This window comes from Mytilus galloprovincialis, chromosome 4 (genome assembly GCF_965363235.1).
Source record: "Mytilus galloprovincialis chromosome 4, xbMytGall1.hap1.1, whole genome shotgun sequence".
Classification (NCBI taxonomy): Eukaryota; Metazoa; Mollusca; class Bivalvia; order Mytilida; family Mytilidae; genus Mytilus; species Mytilus galloprovincialis.
In genome coordinates this window covers 25,890,058-25,910,959 of record NC_134841.1, presented here as the reverse complement: position 1 = coordinate 25,910,959, position 20,902 = coordinate 25,890,058, and the positions used below count along the sequence as shown (strand labels likewise).

General features: G+C 34.1%; 1 protein-coding gene and 1 long non-coding RNA gene across 4 annotated transcripts in view; both read right to left on the bottom strand.

Annotated features, from left to right (window-relative positions):
- LOC143071704 (threonine--tRNA ligase 1, cytoplasmic-like) overlaps positions 1-12,395 on the bottom strand; it is a 28,965-nt gene extending 16,570 nt beyond the window's left edge. For 2 of the 3 annotated variants that reach the window (XM_076246195.1, XM_076246197.1), the window contains exons 1-3: positions 12,110-12,250; positions 4,748-4,825; positions 936-1,117 (exon numbers count right to left, since the gene is read on the bottom strand). In XM_076246195.1, coding sequence (XP_076102310.1) covers positions 936-1,117; positions 4,748-4,825; positions 12,110-12,196 — 347 coding nt within the window. In that variant the 5' untranslated portion in view covers positions 12,197-12,250. Of the gene's footprint in view, positions 1-935; positions 1,118-4,747; positions 4,826-12,109 lie in introns of all 3 variants that reach the window. The other variant, XM_076246196.1, reaches the window with a different exon arrangement.
- On the bottom strand, positions 8,896-11,454 carry LOC143071705 (uncharacterized). The gene is made up of 2 exons (XR_012976954.1): positions 11,355-11,454; positions 8,896-9,106 (listed from the first exon to the last, which is right to left on the bottom strand). It is a non-coding gene; the product is annotated as an uncharacterized LOC143071705 (long non-coding RNA).
- Positions 12,396-20,902: the final 8,507 nt, after the last annotated feature.

Below are 20,902 nucleotides of genomic sequence, written 5' to 3'. Positions count from 1 at the left end.
CGTAATAAACCATAATTCATGAGATATTTTTTTATAAACAATTTTAAATTTGATATTTGGCTAGTACAGACGAGATTTTTTCTCTAATCATAATCTTTTAAGTTAGCTTAGCTTACTATTATTTCGATTGAAAACCCCAAAGCCTTTTCATGAATATAGTTTTTGTCTCCAAAAAAGGTGCTTAACTGTTCTTGTCATTTTTTGGTCTTTGGCTCGTTTTGACATTTTGTAAACATGCCTTCAGTGAATTGTTCTGTTCTATCAATTAATGATACACTCTACTGTTATTCTTGTCATCGTGATGAAGTAATAATAATACAAGAAGTGCAGAGGAAATGCCAGAAACGTCCTCTAAACACAAAGCGTTTGGAATAAGTATGGTATCGACGAAGACCCAAATTTAATGTAAAAAAAAACAAGAACATGAACAAGGCAACAGTACCAGTTTTAACATTGTAAACAAAGGTTATATTAAATGTTGTCCGTTTTGGAAGAAGTTATTGTATATTCATTGAAATTGAAATCAATAAAATCACAGGAACAAAATCTTAATTATTATCATAAAGGTAAGTACAACCACATCTTAAATTTTGTCTTAGCTGAGATATACACTCTTTCTTTTTACTGTAGTCAATTCAAATGGCCCATCATTTTTTTAAATGGCCCTTTGAAATTATTTTTGGGGGCCCTGGGCCCATTGAGAAAAAATCCTTCCAGATCACTGCATTGATAATTACATCTATCGAGGCATACCATTGTGTTTACTCACCGTTTAGGATGCATCACTCACTATCATCACAATTACCTGTTGCCATTTTGCCACTCAACATGCTCAATGACAGGTATATAACATTGACTATTGTTTTAAATACCTGATGCCTTTTGTCACTTAATTTATTGGTAACAACTCACTTGAAAATGACAAATAAAAATACCTGATGCCCTTTGCCACTTCATAAGGTGTAGTTTTCCAACATTCTCCGTCAACCTGTTTACCATCAGGTAATGTGATCTTGATTGGAGTATTTGGCTGAGCAGCAATAAATTCATCAGATTCTTTCTTTAATTTATCCCATAGCTTTAGTCTGTATGCCAAGAATTCTGGAGGAGGACTTATCTACAATTTTCAAACAAGACATTTTTCAACTGATATTTATACTTAATTCTTATGTTGCCCTGTTACACCACTGTGAGGGTGAGGATTGGGATCCCGATAACCAGTTTAACTCTGCCATATTCTTGATGTAAGTGCCTGTCCTAAGTCAGGATCCTGTAATTCAGTGGTAGTCTTTTGTTGCTGAATTACATAATTGTTTTTATACTTTAATTAGGCAGCTCGTTTTCCTGCTTTGAATGAAATTTACATTTGTGAATTAGGGGTCTTATATAGTTGACTATATGGTATGGCTTGCCTTATTGTTGGAGATCGTACAGTTATCTAGGCCTATAGCTGTTTATTTCAGTGTCATTTTGGTCTCTTGTGCAGAGTTGTCTCATTGGCAATCATACCCATCTTTTTATTAATTTTGCATTCGATTTTATAGATGTTGGATAACGGACATGAACATGGTCATGGGATTCATTTATAAACTACTTGAGGTATCATAATGATGATTGTGGCCAAGTATGATTAAATTTGGTCTAGAAAGTTTTGTAAAAGTTAATAACAACAGATGCAAAGTTATAAAAAAATAATAAATATGATAAAGCTGCTTATTGACCAACTTTCTTTTCATCAGACTCTTTTTTTCATTAACTATATAAACATATTTTCTTTCAGCAATGGTCTCCAACTAATTTTTCAGAGACTTAAAACTAGAGACTCTCAAGAGCCTGTCTCGCTCACCTGACTCTACTTGGGTTTTTGAAATTATATAAAAAAAAAGATAAAATTTGGTCAGCATCTCATCAGGAACATTCATGCTATGTTTGGTTTCATTCCATTCTGTGGTTCTCTAAAAGAAGTCATTTGTATGCATTTCCCATAGGGTCCTATGTTAAACTAAGTTCCCCCGCTGGCGGCCATCTTGGATGATAGATCGGCTAGAAAGTAACAACACTTGGTCAGCACCTCATAAGGAACATTCATGCTATGTTTGGTTTCATTCCTTTCAGTGGTTCTCTAAAAGAAGTCATTTGTATGCATTTCCCATAGGGTCCTATGTTAAACTAAGTCCCCCGCTGGCGGCCATCTTGGATGATGGATCTGCTACAAAGTGACAACGCTTAGTCAGCACCTCATAAGGAACATTCATGCTATGTTTTGTTTCATTCCATTAAGTGGTTCTCTAAAACTAGAGGCTCTCAAGAGCCTGTATCGCTCACCTGACTCTACTTAGGTTTTTGAAATCATATAAAAACAGATAAAATTTGGCTACAAAGTAACAACACTTGACCAGCACCTCATAAAGAAAGGACTATTGATGCTATGTTTGATTTCATTCAATTCCGTGGTTCTCTAGAAGAAGACTTTTGTATGCATTTCCCATAGGGTCCTATGTTAAACTAAGTTCCCCTGCTGGCAGCCATCTTAGATGATGGATCAGCTACAAAGTAACAACACTTGGTCAGCACCTCATAAGGAACATTCATGCTATATTTGGTTTCATTCCATTCAGTGATTCTCTAAAAGATGTCATTTGTATGCATTTCCCATAGGGTCCTATGTTAAACTAAGTTCCCCCGCTGGCGGCCATCTTGGATGATGGATCAGCTACAAAGTAACAACACTTGGTCAGCACATCATAAGGAACTTCCATGCCATGTTTGGTTTCATTCCATTCAGTGGTTCTCGAGAAGAAGTCATTTGTATGCATTTCCCATAGGGTCCTATGTTAAACTAAGTCCCCCGTTGACGGCCATCTTGGAGGCCTCAGAACCCATAGGGCCAAAATAAATAAATAGTGTGTTTCCTATTTCACCCCCAAAAAAATTAGGTAGGGTAGATAGGTAAAACATTTTATTTTATGAAAACTTTTTATTTTTTTCTATTGATGACAGCAGCAAAAAGATTCCAAATGAAATCATTTGATGTGCCAGCATGCTTCTTTGGTAGTTATAAAAGTACTTAATTAAATCTACAGGTTTTTTTAATTTTCTGTTTTAGTTCTCTGTATTAAAGAAATATGAAAATAAACTTTTATGCAAATTTTATGAATTTCATGGGTCGTAATAGGAATATGTTCTTGCCGATTAATAATCTTAAAGCAAAAATGGCAGTGAAAAATCTGGCATGGTCATGATGGTATTATTGTTTGGCCTAATTGAACCTAACAATGTAAATAACACACAGGGTATACATGTGGGAACAGATTCCTACCCCCTTTTTTTTTAGTTGTAAAAACACTGCAAATCAATGCTAAGCAGCAACTTATGGTTTTTTGAGGGGTAATACTCTTGCACCCTCTTTATTTAATATATAGATGTGTTTTGATGTTTGACAGAATTTAATCTTGAAGACTGGGGTTCTGACAATTGATATTAAAATTTCAGGTTTTGAGGAGTGAAAATCTCGTCTTATTATTAAAATATATGGAAAAAAATTGTAGATATTAATAGGACATGAATTTTTTTCCTTCTCTAGTATAAACTGTTGTGGGACTAAAAGAAAATTTAAAGGAATAAAAGTAGACATGGTGCTGGGACAGATTCATTTATAAATGAACATGAATTATACACCATGTCTGCCTACTAGGGAAAGCTTTCTATTTCTTGTTACACATTGTCTGCCCCCTTGTGGTCATTAACTCAAACTGTCAAATCCTCAAAAGCATTAACAGCCGTTTATGTTGAGTCCTGAGAACATTTTTTTACAACATTCGTAAGAGCATTTTTTACAACAAAAGCTGGATTGATTTTAGCAGTATATTGATCTCATTTTTAACTCTTAAATTATTTGCCGTCAATTATTACCGACCGAATAAGATACAGTCTGTCCAATCTGAAATGATTCTGACTTTTGGTCCAAAGAAGCACTGGTACAAAACGAGATTTTGTTAATATATGTATATATATATATACTGAATACACTATTCACTATATATACAAATATTTAAAAAAATATCTCGTCTTGTACCTGTGCAAAGAAGTTGAGCAAAATGCATAACTTCGTATTTTCTTCCGTCTATAGGTCCATCATGGTGTTCTTTAAAAAAGATTCATCATATCGTAATTATCCGGAATTAATGTCATTATATTTTGCAACCATGTGATCACATTTTGCATATTTGACAGCTAATACGCTGCACGGTTGTCGAAAAGCCATGCTTGTTTATTTAAAATCTTGGTTTTTGAAACGCTTGACTTATCAATATTGGTCATAGCTATCAAATGTTTTGAAGATCTGTAGTTTTCTAAACGAATAGTCGGATCAGGACAGACCAAAAAATCCGGATTTTTAAATTTTTTTTTTATTTTTGTCAATAAAATGTTTGGGTCGGCGTCAGAAACGGAGGTAGGGTCGGGAAACCGGAAACACACTATTTATTTTGGCCTAGGGTCCTATGTTAAACTAAGTCCTCCGCTGGCGGCAATCTTGGATGATGGATAGGCTACAAAGTAACAACACTTGGTCAGCACCTCATAAGGAACATTCATGCTATGTTTGGTTTCATTTCATTCAGTGTTTCTCAAGAAGAAGTTCAAAATGTAAAAAGTTAACGACGACGACGGACGCCAAGTGATGAGAAAAGCTCACTTGGCCCTTAGTTATTTTTAATGAATTTGCAATTAAAGAATGGCAATATACCTCTTTCAATGCAGGATGTGCATTATCACCAGTTCCCCCGCCTCCTTTCTTCTTCTTTTCTTTCTTGCCTTGACTACCCTGAAATAAAATATCTGAATCAGTTATTGCATATGCTTTGTAATGGTTTCATGTGTAGCTTTTAAAAAGAGTAAGTAATTCTACTCTAGTTATGAATGACACTTCCTAGTACCCAGGGTAGGTAGCCAATTATTTTATTTTATTTCTTGATATAATTTTTTCTATATTGAATTTTTACAAGGTGCACTCAGTGGGTTGAAAGATTCTTCAGATTTTTTATTTTCAAATATCACCCTTGCAAACAACACAAATCGTGTGGCAATGCATATGTTTGTTTTCCTTGATTCCGTATCATATAGACGCTTCAATGCAAAAATGCCTTGATTCAAAACACTTGGGGACTACAGCATCGGAAAGGTATTACAAAAATCCAACGCACGTTAACAACAGGCTCAGCATCGGAAAGATATCACCAAAAACCAACATAGCAACAAAAAATTTTTTTTTGACAAGAATGGCCAATAAATTTTTTTGAGTCACGGCTATTTTACCGGGTCGGTCGGGGGAGGGGAAACAAACAATATTTTATGACTTTTGGTGAATATAAAATATTAAAATCAGTAAAATTTAATGGACCTGAATTTTCGGAACGTTCGATTTACATTATCCGGAAATTCGGGTCTGTCAAATTTTACCGATATTTACCGGAAGTCATGTTTCTTTGGTAGTTGTGGGAAATCTCATTGAAACAAAATTAATATTTTCCCACTTCAAATGGAATCGTATCTTATTTTAACATTTCTTTTGAATATTTCTGGAAATATTTCACATCAATAAGCACAAAAAAGGTAGGACTTTGTATTAACGTAAAAATTTCTAACTGGCAATGAAAATTTCATGTCAAAATAAGGTCTCAAACTTCCTCCCAAAATTTACTCTCAAACTCCAGACGTAAAGAATAGCTTTGGCATTATGACGTAGTAGGAAGGCGTCCCAGAAAAAAATTAAAACAGCCTTGCCAGACGTCATAATTATTTGGACTAAGGTAATGGCTGCCTCATATTAAACGTCTCCCACATATAAAATCATTATTTTTCTTTGAGTTAAACTCCCAAAAGGTGGAAACAGAATAAGACATTCTTTTACACAAATTAAGGTATAGTTTAAAATTATTTTTGGGGTACAGCTAGTCCAAATAATTATGACGTCTGGAAAGGCTATTTTATTTTTTTTCTGGGATGCCTTCCTATGACGTCATAACGCCTGTCATTTTTTACGTCTGGAGTTTGAGAGCAAATTTTGGGGGTAACTTTGAGACCTTATTTTGACATGAAATTTTCATTGCTGGTTAGAATTTTTTACCTTATTACAAAGTCCTACCTTTTTTGTGCTTATTGATGTAAAAAATTTCCAGATATATCCACAAGAAATGATAAAATAAGATGCGATTCCATTTCAAGTGGGTAAATATTTATTTACCAAAAAAACCTGACTTTCGGTGACTCTAAAATATTAAAATCGGTAAATTTAAACGGACCCGAATTTCCCGAACTTTCGATTTACATTATCCGGAAATTCAGGTCTGTCAAATTCAATCCATTTTAATATTTTATATTCACCGCAAGTCACTTTGTAATAACGTACAAAAATTCTAACCAGCAATGAAAATTTCATGTCAAAATAAGGTCTCAAAGTTCCCCCCAAAATTTGCTCTCAAACTCCGGACATAAAAAATGGTTTCGGCGTTATGATGTCGTAGAAAGGCGTCCCAGAAAAAAAAATAAATTAAAATAGCCTTGCCAGACATCATAAATATTTGAACTATAGCAGTGGGAAAGCCAGTGACATTGAAGAGCTACTTCCGGTGGTCACGCGGGAAAGGGGAGATAATCTAAAACATTTGAGGTGGCGCTGTAACCAGCGTGTAAACAAAAACATTGCCTGTGCTTCAGACAATAAATTTATTAAAACAACTAAACATCCATCAGTATTTGAGGTTAATTTTTCATTAGAATAGATTTTGTCACACGACTGCCAAAATAGGTATTAAAATAAGTGCTGCGTTACTGAAATATGATAAATCAAAAGACGTCCTCCGTAGATTTCCAAAAAACCGCGGGTAATCCCCCTGTTTGCTAGGAACTGACACAAATGCATCCTAAAGCTTTTCATTGGTCGAGATATAAATAAATGTGACCCAGAAACATATGGGCACATGACTATGTATAGGATTCCCCGTCACTCTGAGTCTTGTTTACATAATAAATACTTCAACCGGAGGTCAAAATTCAACACTTTTCTAACGTTTTTGGAGTTATTTCGGCGCAAAATTAAGCAAATTATGTCATATTTTACAGTTTTTAACCACGAAACTGATTGAGACAATGAAGGGTGATGATGTTTCCAGGATTTTAAATATATTTTACTTAAAAATGATGATGGGTTGAAGGCTTTACACCGTCATTTGTTGATGTTTTTCATGTTGCTCAGACTGCTCGAACTCCTCGCAGTATTACATTTTCTGTAGTTATTTAATTATGCTGCAGTGTGTAACAGATGTATGTAGTACATTGAAACTAGGTTAATCTATGAACGAATTTGTCCATATAAATGACTTCAGTTGTCTGGAAGAACCCCCCTTTTTTCCCCCAACTTTTCAAAAATTTCAGCTGAAGGGTAAGTCAAAAGTTATTGTCTGGATAAAAATCCTATGCATGTGCAAAGTGTAAGCACTCAGTTAATCTTTGTTTTAAGCCATTTTTTGTAGGGTAATGGTTAGTCATTCTTTGATTCAGTAAATATTAATCTGAAATCAACTTGTCAATTAAGAAAAGTACCAATCAACAAATATTAATCTGATGCATCTATAATTTTCACTTGATTTTAAGTATTCGTTCTTGTTGTCTATATAAAAAAAACTAAGCAAGTTGGAAGTTGACACTCACACATGTTTATAACTTGATGTCTGTCCTGTCCTTATCATGCATATCAAGCAACATGGTGTACACTAACCATTCATGTTTGAGTGTGTCTGGGCCGTGGGGCATGTTTAACTCTTGAGAACTTGAGATTAACATTCAATAGGAATGCACAATGCCTAGTACATCCAATTCTTAATACATGTCAGAGCTATATGACCATTTAAAGCATTAACAAAATGCTGTATCACTTCTAAGGTCTACTTTGAAATTTGCATATGAAAGTCTCACTCTGATTTTGGGGATCCTGTTTTGTTGCATTGATATTAATGCTTGACCCACATTTTTATTTTACACCAATCTACAAGAAAACAAAGCTTGGACACAGGATCTATAGTCTAATCAGAATCATACCATTCCTATATCTGTGTGCTGATTTTTATGCAATATAATACTTTTTCACACATTTTTCTCCATTCTTAAAAAGCACACAATTGCAATAATTTGCAAAATCATGTGATAACATATAGGAAAAGAGCACCAGGACATCTCATTCCTAATACTACACAAGGAGCAGGATCTACTTACTCTTCCAGAACACCTGATATCAATTGTATGTTGTGGGTTCAAGTTGCTCAGTTTTCTTTTTTCTAATTTGAATATTAGTTTAGACTTTTCATCAAAAACGTATGAAAAAAAGAGAGACTACTGAAAATGATTTATTTAGGTGCAGGGGTTACCACACTTCAAAAAAACAGTGAAAAGTCGTCATGATAGGCCATTTGAGAGACCTCAAGGATACCTCACTATGTCTAGGAGAACTGAACGATTTTAAAACCTTTCTATTTCAGTCCTTCACACCTATAATCAATCATTAAAGACCATCAAGTTTACTTTTTATATCTTTGATTTTTTTATGTCTCAAATACTACAGTACATACATGTATATGCCTGATATCAGTGACGGATCCAGAACTTTTTCTAGGGGGCTGCTGACTGACTTAAGAGGGGCCCGCTCCAGTGATTCCCTATTTAATCAACCACAAAAGGGACCCCTATGAATATGCTAGCTTTGCATCTATGAATCTCAGGTTTTTCAATGACAATAAGTTTTATTGTATTGCAACAGCATTATTGTCTCATGTACATTTACCCCACGTTATCAATATTAAATGGTTGAGTGTTTCACATTGTATATTTAAAAATATAAAAATGTTTAGAAATAAACGTTTATCAAATGATAAATAAATACAGTCATAAAAATAATGTTAAAATGAAACATACGTATAAAATATTTTAAATAATTTAAGAGTATTATTGTTAAAAAGTCCAAGTTAAAAGTAAAATCAAGTCAAATAGTCCTCTGTCCCATACATGTAAATCCTCAAAATAGAAATCCTGCTCTTCTTATTCCTATTGTTATCTGAAAATATATAATCTATGCAGATGATATTATCAAATGAAAATAATTTCGAACTTTTCTACAGTTGTTATATGAAATTATAATATATTTTAATTGTCTACAAATTTCTATGTGGTCCAAGAATGAGAAGGTTCACATTTAAATTGGAATTGAATGCTTTTTATTTGAATTTTACTAATGGAAAACTAATCAGATGTGAATAATTGCCAATGAGACAACTATCCCAAAATACTCATTTGGAGTGGATATATAGGCATTTTTTTGCTACATGAAAGCCTTTAAACATGAGAAAATCTCATAATGTATATACTATGATTGTTTTCAGATGTGTGTTATCATTTCATTTAAATTGAAATCTTTCTTATTTTAATCTTAAATAATCAAAAGGAGGTTTATATGATTCAACAAAAATAAAGAAATTATTTTAGACTTTTGATGTAAATAATTGATATATTTTTACTGACTTTATATTATATGTCAAAGAAGGAGGTGGGGGATGTTGCAGGGGTCCTGATCCCAAAATCCCGGGCTAAAAACATGATCTTCTGAGATCCCAAATTTAAAAAAAAAAATCACGAAAGAAAATCCTGAGCTTAAAAACACCCAATCCAAACGTCCCGAAAAAGTCCTGCCCTCCATCAAGAAAAGTTAATAATCATATACAGCAACACAAATTTTCTATTTATTTATTCATTTACTTCAATATCTTAAATCCATCAACATAATAACATATCAATCTTTTTAATAGGTATATTAAATAATGTGTAAATAAAGTATTACTTAATATGCAACATTAAATTATCTTACATGTATCTGTTATTTAAAAGGTAACTTTTCATTCAATCATTCATATCTTAAATTCTTCATACCAGTAATAGATATTAAATGTATCCACCACCAATAAAACCTGGCCACAACACCTAGCCAATACTGAATGTGGCAATAAAATTCAACAATAAATCACATAATTTGTTTTTTTTTTGGCATGGAAGGAGGGAAAGAATTTATACTGTCCTACTGGTTAATATTTCATATACCTGAAATCTTTAAAAGATATTTTACATAGATATAGGAAGATGTGGTGTTAGTGCCAATGAGACAACTCTCCATCCAAATAACAAATTATAAAAGTAAACCAATATAGGTCAATGTACGGCCTTCAACACGGAGCCTTGGCTCACACCGAACAACAAGCTAAAAAGGGCCCTAAAATTACTACTGTAAAACCATTCAAATGGGAAATGCCTATATGCACTATTCAGCAAAAATAATAGTTCTGTTGTTCAGATAAACAAGGGTCTGGATGGGGTGTTTTCCATTACTTTATCATTTATTTTTTACGCTCATTTGTCTCTATTTTTTTTATACTTTTTGTCCATCATTTCTCTTTTCTCAATATATAAATTAGCACATCAATAGTTCAAATAATATTATGACGTCTGGCTAGGATGTTTTATAATTTTTTTCTGGGATGCGTAGGAAGGCGTCCTAGATGAAAAAAATAAAATAGCCTTGTCAGACGTCATATTATTTTGACTAGCATGTCATTTGCTCTATTCCTTATTACAGTCAATTTTCTCTATTCTTTGTTCCTTTAGTCATAGTTCTCCAATTTTTTTTTATACTTTTAGCCATAGTTCCCAGTGGCATATCCAGGGATAGGGTTCCGGGATTGGAATCTCCCCTTTTTATGGACAATCAATGCATTTGAAAGGGGACATTTAGTTGGAACCCCCCTTTATCCAGGGTAGGGAACCCCTTTTCAAAATGGCTGTATCCACCCCTGGTTCCCTATTTTGTGAACCCTCACCCTGTACTATCTGTAAGAAATGATGGATAGAGGTTTATGATAAAATTAAACTATACTTAAGTCTTATGTAGTTGTTATATTTTTCCTATAATTTTATTTTGTTTGTTTTTGTTTTTGTCACACACTTTTTGGGTTCAAAAATAATAATATAAAACCATTTAATTAACCTTTATACTATTCGAGACAACCAAACAAATCAGCACAAATGCTTAACACAACCGTAATAATTTAATTAAAATTATAAAGCTAACATTGACATGCCAAAATTCAAGTTTTAATCAAAATTATTGAAGTCTCGGGCTGAAAAAGGGGCGTTTATTTCGTGTGGTCTGGGGGAATTTAATGGATTTCAGCATCCTAAAAGAGGCAAACATATAGCATTAACCCGATCTGATCAATGAATTATGTTATGGATAATGTTGATATCTTTCTACTAACCATTAAAAGTAATAATAGTAGGATTTCGTGAGCTCAGAAACCTTAATCTGTTGAAAAATGGCGTCGATTTATGTGCTTCCTTTTCGCAGCCTCAGTTACAATTTAACAAGGAGTGATGGGTATTTATGCAAATATTTAGGGACTCCTATCATCATAGATACTATTTTTGGTCATTTTATATTTAAATAGCCAATAGGATGCGAATGTGTCAGTTACTTTCAGAAGCGGAAAACACCCGCCATATTTTTATCTTCCAAAATAACAACGTGTCTTGCCAGTTTCAGATGTTTGTTTCTTGTAAAATAAAATCTCCTAAGAAGAAAATATAGCATAGTCACCTGTAAAACTTACCTAAATAACTAATTAATGATGAAATGACACAAGTTTAATTGTCTTTAATAGTAAATTTCTTGAAAAATCACACGTACACGATGTAAACAAATTACCGAGATGGCGCGATACTGTCGCCGTCTATGTAAAAATCGCGATTGTCGCCCTTGATTTTTTTGGCCGTTACGTCATATGGAAGGAGGCGCAGAACTGATCTGTGGCTTTCCCACTGTAGGGTACAGCAAGATTTGTCTCCCTGTAAAATGTAATGATGATGCAATGACATGTCATACGCTTTTTTTTTACATTGTATATAAATAATTACATACACAGTATGCATATAAAAGTGTATAAAATTGGGGATTTGTGTAAATAATAACCCCTAGAGTGTCGAACGACCAGAAACAAGAAGGATTTTCACACACCAGTGCCGATGGCCAGGCTGACATGTATCGGCTATATGATGAGCCTATCTTCTTCGACAGACGAAATGCAATTGATTTTGAAAGCATTGGAATTCAGAAAGTTATTGCCGAGACAAAAAATTCTTCATGCCTTTTTCTCTGATGAGATATCCATATTTTCCATTTTCTTTTCCACGTTTTCTGTCATGTTGCTGATTATTTCCAATGCGCAGGTCTGCCGGTTTGTCTTTTCCGGATGCAGGTGGAAGATAGGTCCGCTGCTGTATGCCCTGAGGTAATCGGTGCCCTGGGGTAATCGGTGCCCTCAGGTAATCGTGGTAATAGTGCCTATATGCGTAGTAATAACATGATCTAAAAATAGAATAAACTAAAAATACATTATTCTACTTTCTATTTAGACAAGATTTGTTTAATTAAGGTTACCTCAGGTAATCTGTTGTGAATATGGAAACTGGTTCAATAAAGTCCACACGAAACTTATGTATGCAGAATGATGAGCAACAGGCACATCAGTGGCGGATCCAGAGGGGGGGTTCCGGGGGTCCGCACCCCCCTTTATTTTGGCCGATCAATGCATTTGAATCGGGACATATGTTTGCACCCCCCCTGCACCCCCCCTTTGCCCTGGGCTAGCACCCCCCCTTTCGAAAATTCCTGCATCCGCCACTGCACATTATATAAAAGCGCCCTCTCCATGATACATGTACAAGATATAAATCAATTATCAACAACTGTATTTAAAATAATGTAATATAATGAAAAATGCATGCTACGTATGAGAACAAACGAGCAAATATGTGTTTACAATGTTACTTTTTAAATGTAAAGTATATCAATATACAGAGATTAATACATGGCCTTTTCCATATCAGCCTGGGTGTCATCCCGAGACTCCCATATCAGCCCGAGACGGAGTCAAGGTGCTGATATGGGTCGAGGGATGATACCCAGGCTGATATGGAAAAAGCCATGTATTAATCGCTTTATCATATACTTCCGACAATAGTGTTATGTAAATAAACTCGTCATAGATACCAGGACTAAATAAGGCAAATAAACGAATACAATAACTAAAACAATCAAAAACTTTATAAAGAAGTTAAATTATGAATCAAATATACTATAATTGTCCAACAACAATATCACTACCTCCATATATATGTATGGTAACATTTCCTATAGAGGTATCTTGAAACATTGAAAATTTGGAAGAGTTTTATGATCATTATTACTCCATGTTTGTTGTACTATAAAATGATTCTAAATTGTCAATGGCATTTGTTAGCAAGTAGTAAACCGGGGACAAAAGTTCCCGTAAATTTTGACGTCGTCATAAAAAATATCTGACGTCACAATGGAAAAGTAAACAATCGATACCAGAAACACCGGAAGTAACTTGCACGAGAAGCACTGTTATGGGTTTTTGCACGAGACGTCCCTGATATGGGTTATCAGGCCGGGTGGGAAATTATGGCTTGTGTACTTCCGCTCATTACACATATGCAAAAGCTATCATATCAATGCTAAGTATATGATAAATATATATATTGGCAATTACTCATCATTTATTCAATTACCTTAAAACATGCAAATAGCCTTTATAAGTCATTATGAATTAATGTTGAAGTGAAGGAAGAGGGAAAAAACTGAATAAAACAAAAAATAAGTAAATTTCAAACTGAACTTTGAGTGTCACTGATGAATTTCTGAACAGATTTAAAAATAGCAAGATTCGTATCAAATGTTAAAGGCGCACTAGCTGTCAAATTCATGGTCACCGATTTGACTCAAATTCTCATATTTGATTTATAACAATGTAAAACATTTATCCAAACTATCAAAAGTCTAAAATAAACAGTTTACAGAGCATGGGTTAGATAATATATAGGTTCGTTTCGTGTGTATTTAAGTCCAGACGCCATCTAATTACCTACCGATTTTACCTCACATGACCATATAAGCGATGTAAACATAAATAAAGATATGAATAGATTAAACCAACACGTGCAAATGGATTTTTATAGGTCTGTTTGGTTTTATTTTATAGATTAAAAATAGATGTTTCTGTTTCTCATTGTTTTTAACCGTAAAAGAATGATTTTATGAGCATCGAATTAGTAATCAAATGATTTACCGTAGTTTCACTTTCATTGTTGACATTCTTTTTCTTTAAGTAACCAGTACACGTACAATGCATGCGTTGTCAATCTCTAGCTAGGGGTTAAATTGAAGTTCACATGAATACGGATTTAAAGAGGTCGACTCATTCACTTGCAAGTGAATTATTAATTATCAATGTTTCTTAGCGTAATTTGACAAAATTGAACCTTTTTTGCTGCAAAAAGCGAATTGTTATTTCACTATTTCAATTTCATTATTGATTGAACAGTAAAAAATCAAACTTTAGATTTTTTATATATCTCGTAGCTAGTGCCCCTTTAATAATCTGTTTCCAAAAAGACTAATTCAATATTTATGTCAACATTATCAGCTAGAATAAATGGAATCTAATAGGATCTGTTTTGCATCATTGTACTTAGGGCAAATAAATAAGACATGTTGTTTGTCTTCAACAGGGTGATTACAATTTGTACAAAAAGTATTTTCGGGTAAGAACTGATAAAACAGCTGAGATTTTAAGTTGCCAGCATTATAATATTTCTGAGTTGACAAGACTTTTATTTAGTATCCTTATCCCATAGTTGAAAGGTTAAGATATATCATTCATCAGTCCAAAAACCATTTCCCATCCACTTCTTAAAATACCAAAACTTGTGATTTTTTGTAAACTCAAAGAAAGACTATTCCAAAGTCTTATAGTGGAAGGAATGAAACTATCAAAAAAGTTCTAGTCATAGCAAGAGGTGGGTGAAAAGCTTACTTTTTATTCTTCATAGCATTAGGGGCTTGTCTTGGAAGATATGGCTTGACTAACTGATATAAATATGGAGGTGGCATTCCATTTAATATTTAATAGAAGAGTATAAGCTTATTTTTATTACGTCTATTATCCAGACATTCTAAACCTAACGCACGTCTGGCGTATTAAATTTTTAACCTGGTACTTTTTTGGCTATTATTCGTGTGTTTCTCTGTCCTATATTGTCTCCCATTTATTTGCATTGTAGTCCTGTCATGTAATGTTGTCATTTTAATGTTATAATTAACATTGCCATTAAAACGGGAGGTTTGGCATGCCACAAAACCGGGTTCAACCCTCCATTTTTGTTCTTAAAATGCCCTGTACCAAGTCAGGAAATGGTCATTGTTATATTATAGTTCGTGTCTGTGTGTGATACATTTGAATGTTGTGTTTCTGTTGTGTCGTAGTGTAACACAATTGTGTTTCATAACAATAATTATCAAGGTGTAATTAAATATAGCATAACCGAAACAACTACATTTACCCTTTAGACACTTAATAACAATGTGTACGTATAGACATATACACTGCAGCTAATAAATGACAATGTCCACTGTTAAATAACATGTATCCTTCAGAGGTTAATTGCATTGTTTGACAATTAACCTCAGACAGCATTATTCAACATCAAGACTACTACGTAACTTGCCAACAATTATGGGCCATTGTTTATGGACCACTGGACTATATACGATCCAGCTATGGACTTGAAGATGGGACAGATTGGTACAAGAGATTCGTGCAGAGAGATTCCGCCAAGGTCTCCCCCTCATGTGCTTAATATCCGAACGTACTCCATCAGGACTGCATGAACAGTTATACCACTATACGATCACGTGCCCGTGTGATGAGTTATTGAACATTCGAACAATTCAACTTAAGACAGTTTGTGAACATTCGAACATTTGAACTTTAGAATCGTTCTTGACTTTGTAATTACATAATAAACTTAAAATCATTACTGACTTCGTCACAGTAGTTCTCTTATATTTGATGCGTTTCCCTCAGTTTTAGTTTGTAATCCGGATTTGTTTTTTTCTCTGTCGATTTATGAATTTCGAACAGCTGTTTACGACTGATGCCTTTATTGAATATAAAGTTTTTGTCTTGAGGAATTACATCGCTATCCTGTAATAGTTCTAGTAGCTTCTATTTAATATTTTGAAAACGTTCAGACTTATGCTGCAGGGATCAATTGCCCCAAAACATCATCATTTTCTTATATGTGTCTAATTAAAGCATAAAAGATACATGTACGTGAACGCCTATCTCATAAATGTTTAACTTGACAATAAACTCATTATAAATACCGATATTAATTTTGTATTCACGCCAGACGTGCGTTTCGTCAACAAAAGACATAAGTTAAATAGGCCCAATACAGTACGAAGTTGAATAGCATTTAGAACCTAATTTCCTAAACGTTTTGCTAAATACAGCTAAGGTAATATATTATAAAGATGCACAGATAGACGAGAGAACTTCTTTTTTTATAAATAATATCAATATGTGTGCTCTATGAACCTCATGACTAAAATGTTGTCCCAAGTTGACATTGAATATTTATTTTCTCAACTTCTTCGCCATTTATCCCCCCCCCCCCCACCCCAAAAAAAAAATGCTCCCTTTTCCTTCTACATATTCTAGTGATTACAATATATTTTGTTTTGTTTAAGTTAAATTGATCAGCCCATGATTTTGTCTAACTTGAGATAACATCCAACTCATCAGTGAAAGAAGCAGCTGTTGAATCATGATCATCATCTACTATACCAAGTGTTCTGAGATTTGCTTTATGCAGGTGACCTCAGGTAATCTGTCCATGAGTACTTTTTTTTTTTTATAAAGGTGACATCAGGTAATCTGTTACGTATGAAGACTGTTTTAATAAAGGTGACATCCGGACATCTGTGGTATATTGAGTTTTGTTTAAAAAAGGTGTCATCAGCTAGTCTGTTGTGAAAGAAGACTGGTTTTATAAAGGTGATCTCATGTTATCTGTCTATAAAGACCAGATTATTAAAGATGACCTCATGTAGTCTGCCTTTGAAGGCCGGATAAATCAAGGTGACCTCTGGTAATCTGGTAATCTCTGTATGAAGACTGCTATCATAAAGATTACCTCAGGTAATCTGTTGTTAACGAAAACTGGTTTGATAAAGGTGACCTCAGGTAATCTGTAGTGTATTGAGATTTGTTTTTATTTAGATGACCTCAGGTAATCTGTCTATGAAGACTAGTGAAATAAAGATGATCTCATGCAATCTGTTAGTTTAAACATATTTATTTATAGTGGATTGGGAAACAAGTTTTGCAACTTATATTAATCCCTTTCCACTTTGCGGGTGCGAGTGCTACCTTGCAGCGGCATTAGCCTGCTCTTTTTCGAAATCTACAAGGGTGTCTTTAACGTGCAAGAGATATGGCTCTCTCTTAACACGGGTTAGCCATTTATCGTCCCCTTCCGACGGACTATCATCGTTTGTGAATGTAGGCTGTTTAAATAAAGGTGACCTCAGGTAATCTGTGTACGCAGACTGGTTTAACAAAGGTGACCTCAGATAATCTGTTCTGTAGGAAGACTAGTTAAATTAAGGTGACCTCAGGTAACCTGTGATGGATGAAGAATCGTTGAATGAAGATAAGATCCAGTAATCTGAAGTGTATCAAGTCTGGCTTATGCTTTTGTAACCTGTTGTGAATGAAAACTAGTCAAATAAATTTCTCGGGTAATCTGTCACAATTTTTTAACAAGTTGCAATACACACAGATTATCTGAGGTCACTTTTATCAAACTAATCTCCATGCACAACAGATAACCTGAGGTAACCTTTATTAAACCATTCTTCTTACTTTAGTTGCGTGAGGATTTTATTAAACCAGTTGTCATACACAACAGATTACCTGAGGTAACCTTTATTAAAGCAGTCTGCATACACAGATTACCTCAGGTCACTTTTGTTACTCCAGTCTTTATAGACAGATTATCTGAGGTCACCTTTATCTAACCAATCTACATTCACAACAGACTAGCTGAGGTCACCACTATTTAACAAATCTCAAAACACTACAGATTACCTTGGGCCACCTTTATTAAACCAGTCTTCATACACAACAGATAACCGGAGGTCACCTTGATTAAACCAGGTTGCATACACAGATTACCTGAGGTCACCTTTAATAATTCAGTCTTTATATACAGATTACCCGAGGTCACCTATACTTTATAGACAGATTACCTGAGGTCACCTTTATTTAACTAATCTACATCCACAACAGACTAGTTGAGCTCACCACTATTTAACAAATCTCAAAACACTACAGATTACCTGGGGCTACCTTTATTAAACGAGTCTTCATACACAATATATAACTTGATGTCCTCTTATTTAAACCAGTCTGCATATACAGATTACCTGAGGTCACCTTTGTTACTCCAGTCTTTATAGACAGATTACCTGAGGTCACCTTTATTTAACCAATCTACATTTACAACAGACTAACTAAGAACACCATTATTAAACAAATCTCAAAACACTTTAGATTACACGGGGTTACCTTTATTAAACGAGTCTTCATACAAAACAGATAACCAGATGTCACCTTAATCAAACCAGTCTTAAGGTAGCACAATACAAATATTTTTTCACTCCCAATCAGACAACTTTAAACTGATGTAATTCATTTCATCCTTCTTTATATTTTATAAATGAGGTACCAAAAGAAAGAAGAAAGATTAATCTTTCAAATTGTGATAATATCATTATGACATGATTATTACATAATCAATTGTTATGTAATTAGTTGCTATATTGTGAACCAATTCCCCCGGTTACCTAAGGGCATCGATTACATCAGGACCTACATCAGCGGACCTTTCTTCCACCTGCTTTCCGGATCCATTTTATGGTTGAAAAAAGAACGCAAACCCGTACTCGGGACAAGTTAATAAAATTAAAAATCAAAATGGGGAATTTGTCAAAGAGACAAGAACCCGACCAAAAAGCAGAAAACAGCAGAAGGCCACCAATGGGTTTACTTCTCAGGGCAATCATGTAAAACATATGATATGAGCATAACCTGTATCACGCCAAAAACTTGTTTTTGAAAAAAATGTGTTTATTTCCTGTACAAAAACCCTATGAGTGAATCACTTAAATTACCAAAATATGCCATATTTAATGATCTGACAATAAAACACCTGTACTGTTACTTCCATGATTGACATACTATATTGAAGTCACTTCAAACTCGCAGGAACATCAATCGAGTGATGAAAATTCCGAATACATACATTTAAATACGTTTCTTTTTGTATCAAGTAATACTAGTTATAAAAGCTGAACTTTGAAATAAAATTTTGTAATGAACAGTTAGTCTAGGAAAAATTTGTCAAAATAAGCTCAAAAACATTGCTGACTCATTATTTACTTACAAGTGAATAAATTGACTACGTGTGAATCTGTATTCATCAGAACTTCAATTTTACTTCTTATTTGAGGATGGGTTTCGAATCAAATACACGAAAAAGACATGCTAAGTTATTACAAGGAAAAGAATGTCAACATTGAAAGTGAAGCATTGGTGAAAAATATTCTTTGACCGATTCGATTGACAAAAATCGTTCTAATACAGGTACAATGCTGATTAACATAGGATTTTGTTTAATCAATGACATGGCATCAAACACACGAAATACACTACGCGAAATGGTAGTAAAATTAATCGTGTCCATGCATTTTTAATTGCTAACTTTAGATTTTTGTAACATGGATATACGTTTTAATATGTTGAACATTAATTTGACAGCTAATGGTCATTTAAAAAGAGGCGGAATGTATTAAGGAACACTCAAAACTCCCGAGACGAAGATAAATCGTCAACGCCATGGCAAAAAAATCCGAAAGATAAAGGAAAGGCACACAAACACACCAAACAACTACATAGAAAACTAAAAAAATAAATAAAATGGAGATGATCTCAGATGCTGCCGGAAGGGAACACAGGTCCTACTATCACAATTGATGACAAGAAAAGAGGACGAATTGAGGTTTAAAAAATTGGCGTTGAGAGTTCCCGATGGAGGTAAATCCAGAAAAGGGCTTCGGACGCATTTTTGGAATAGATTTTTGGAACTTGGCATATCCGCTGTCATCTGTGGTGCAGATAATCCATAACGGCCAACAAAATCGTGGTGGTTCCCGTAAAACTTTAGAAATGATGACTTCAAATCTACCTCTAATAGCCATAAGTTCAGCAAATTCCTTATAATATAGCAATAATCTATCGAGGAAATCACGATAAGCAACACAAGCTCTGGAATATTGCATATCAACTGGGAGATATAGCAGACGCTGGACGAATGTTGCTACATATAAATTAAAAGTTTACAATGGGGAAGTTCAAATTATCCGTTTATCGTAAAGTTTTGTTTTTAAAACCGACCCTTCGTTATAGTCCATTCTAGATGTACTTAAAATTGAGGGACGAAAGATACCGGAGGTACAGTCAAACTAATAGATTACAAATAAACTGACAACGCCATGGCTAAAATTGAAAAGACAAACAGACAAATAATAGTACAGAAGACAAAACATAGAAAACTAAAGGCTAAGCAACCCCAGCAAAAACTGGGGGTGATCTCAGGTGCTCCGGAAGGAAAAGCAGATCATATTCACATGTCGCACCCGTCGTGTTGCTTATTTTATTACAAATCCGGTAAATAGTCTAATTTAGTAGGTCAAATTCGTGAAAAGGGAAGGGTATTGTAGTTAAGACATAAGGAACATTTCCGATATCATCTGTAAAACGGTTATTCCATAATGGCCAACCAACTCGCAATGGCGTCCGTAATATTGATTTAGAGAAAA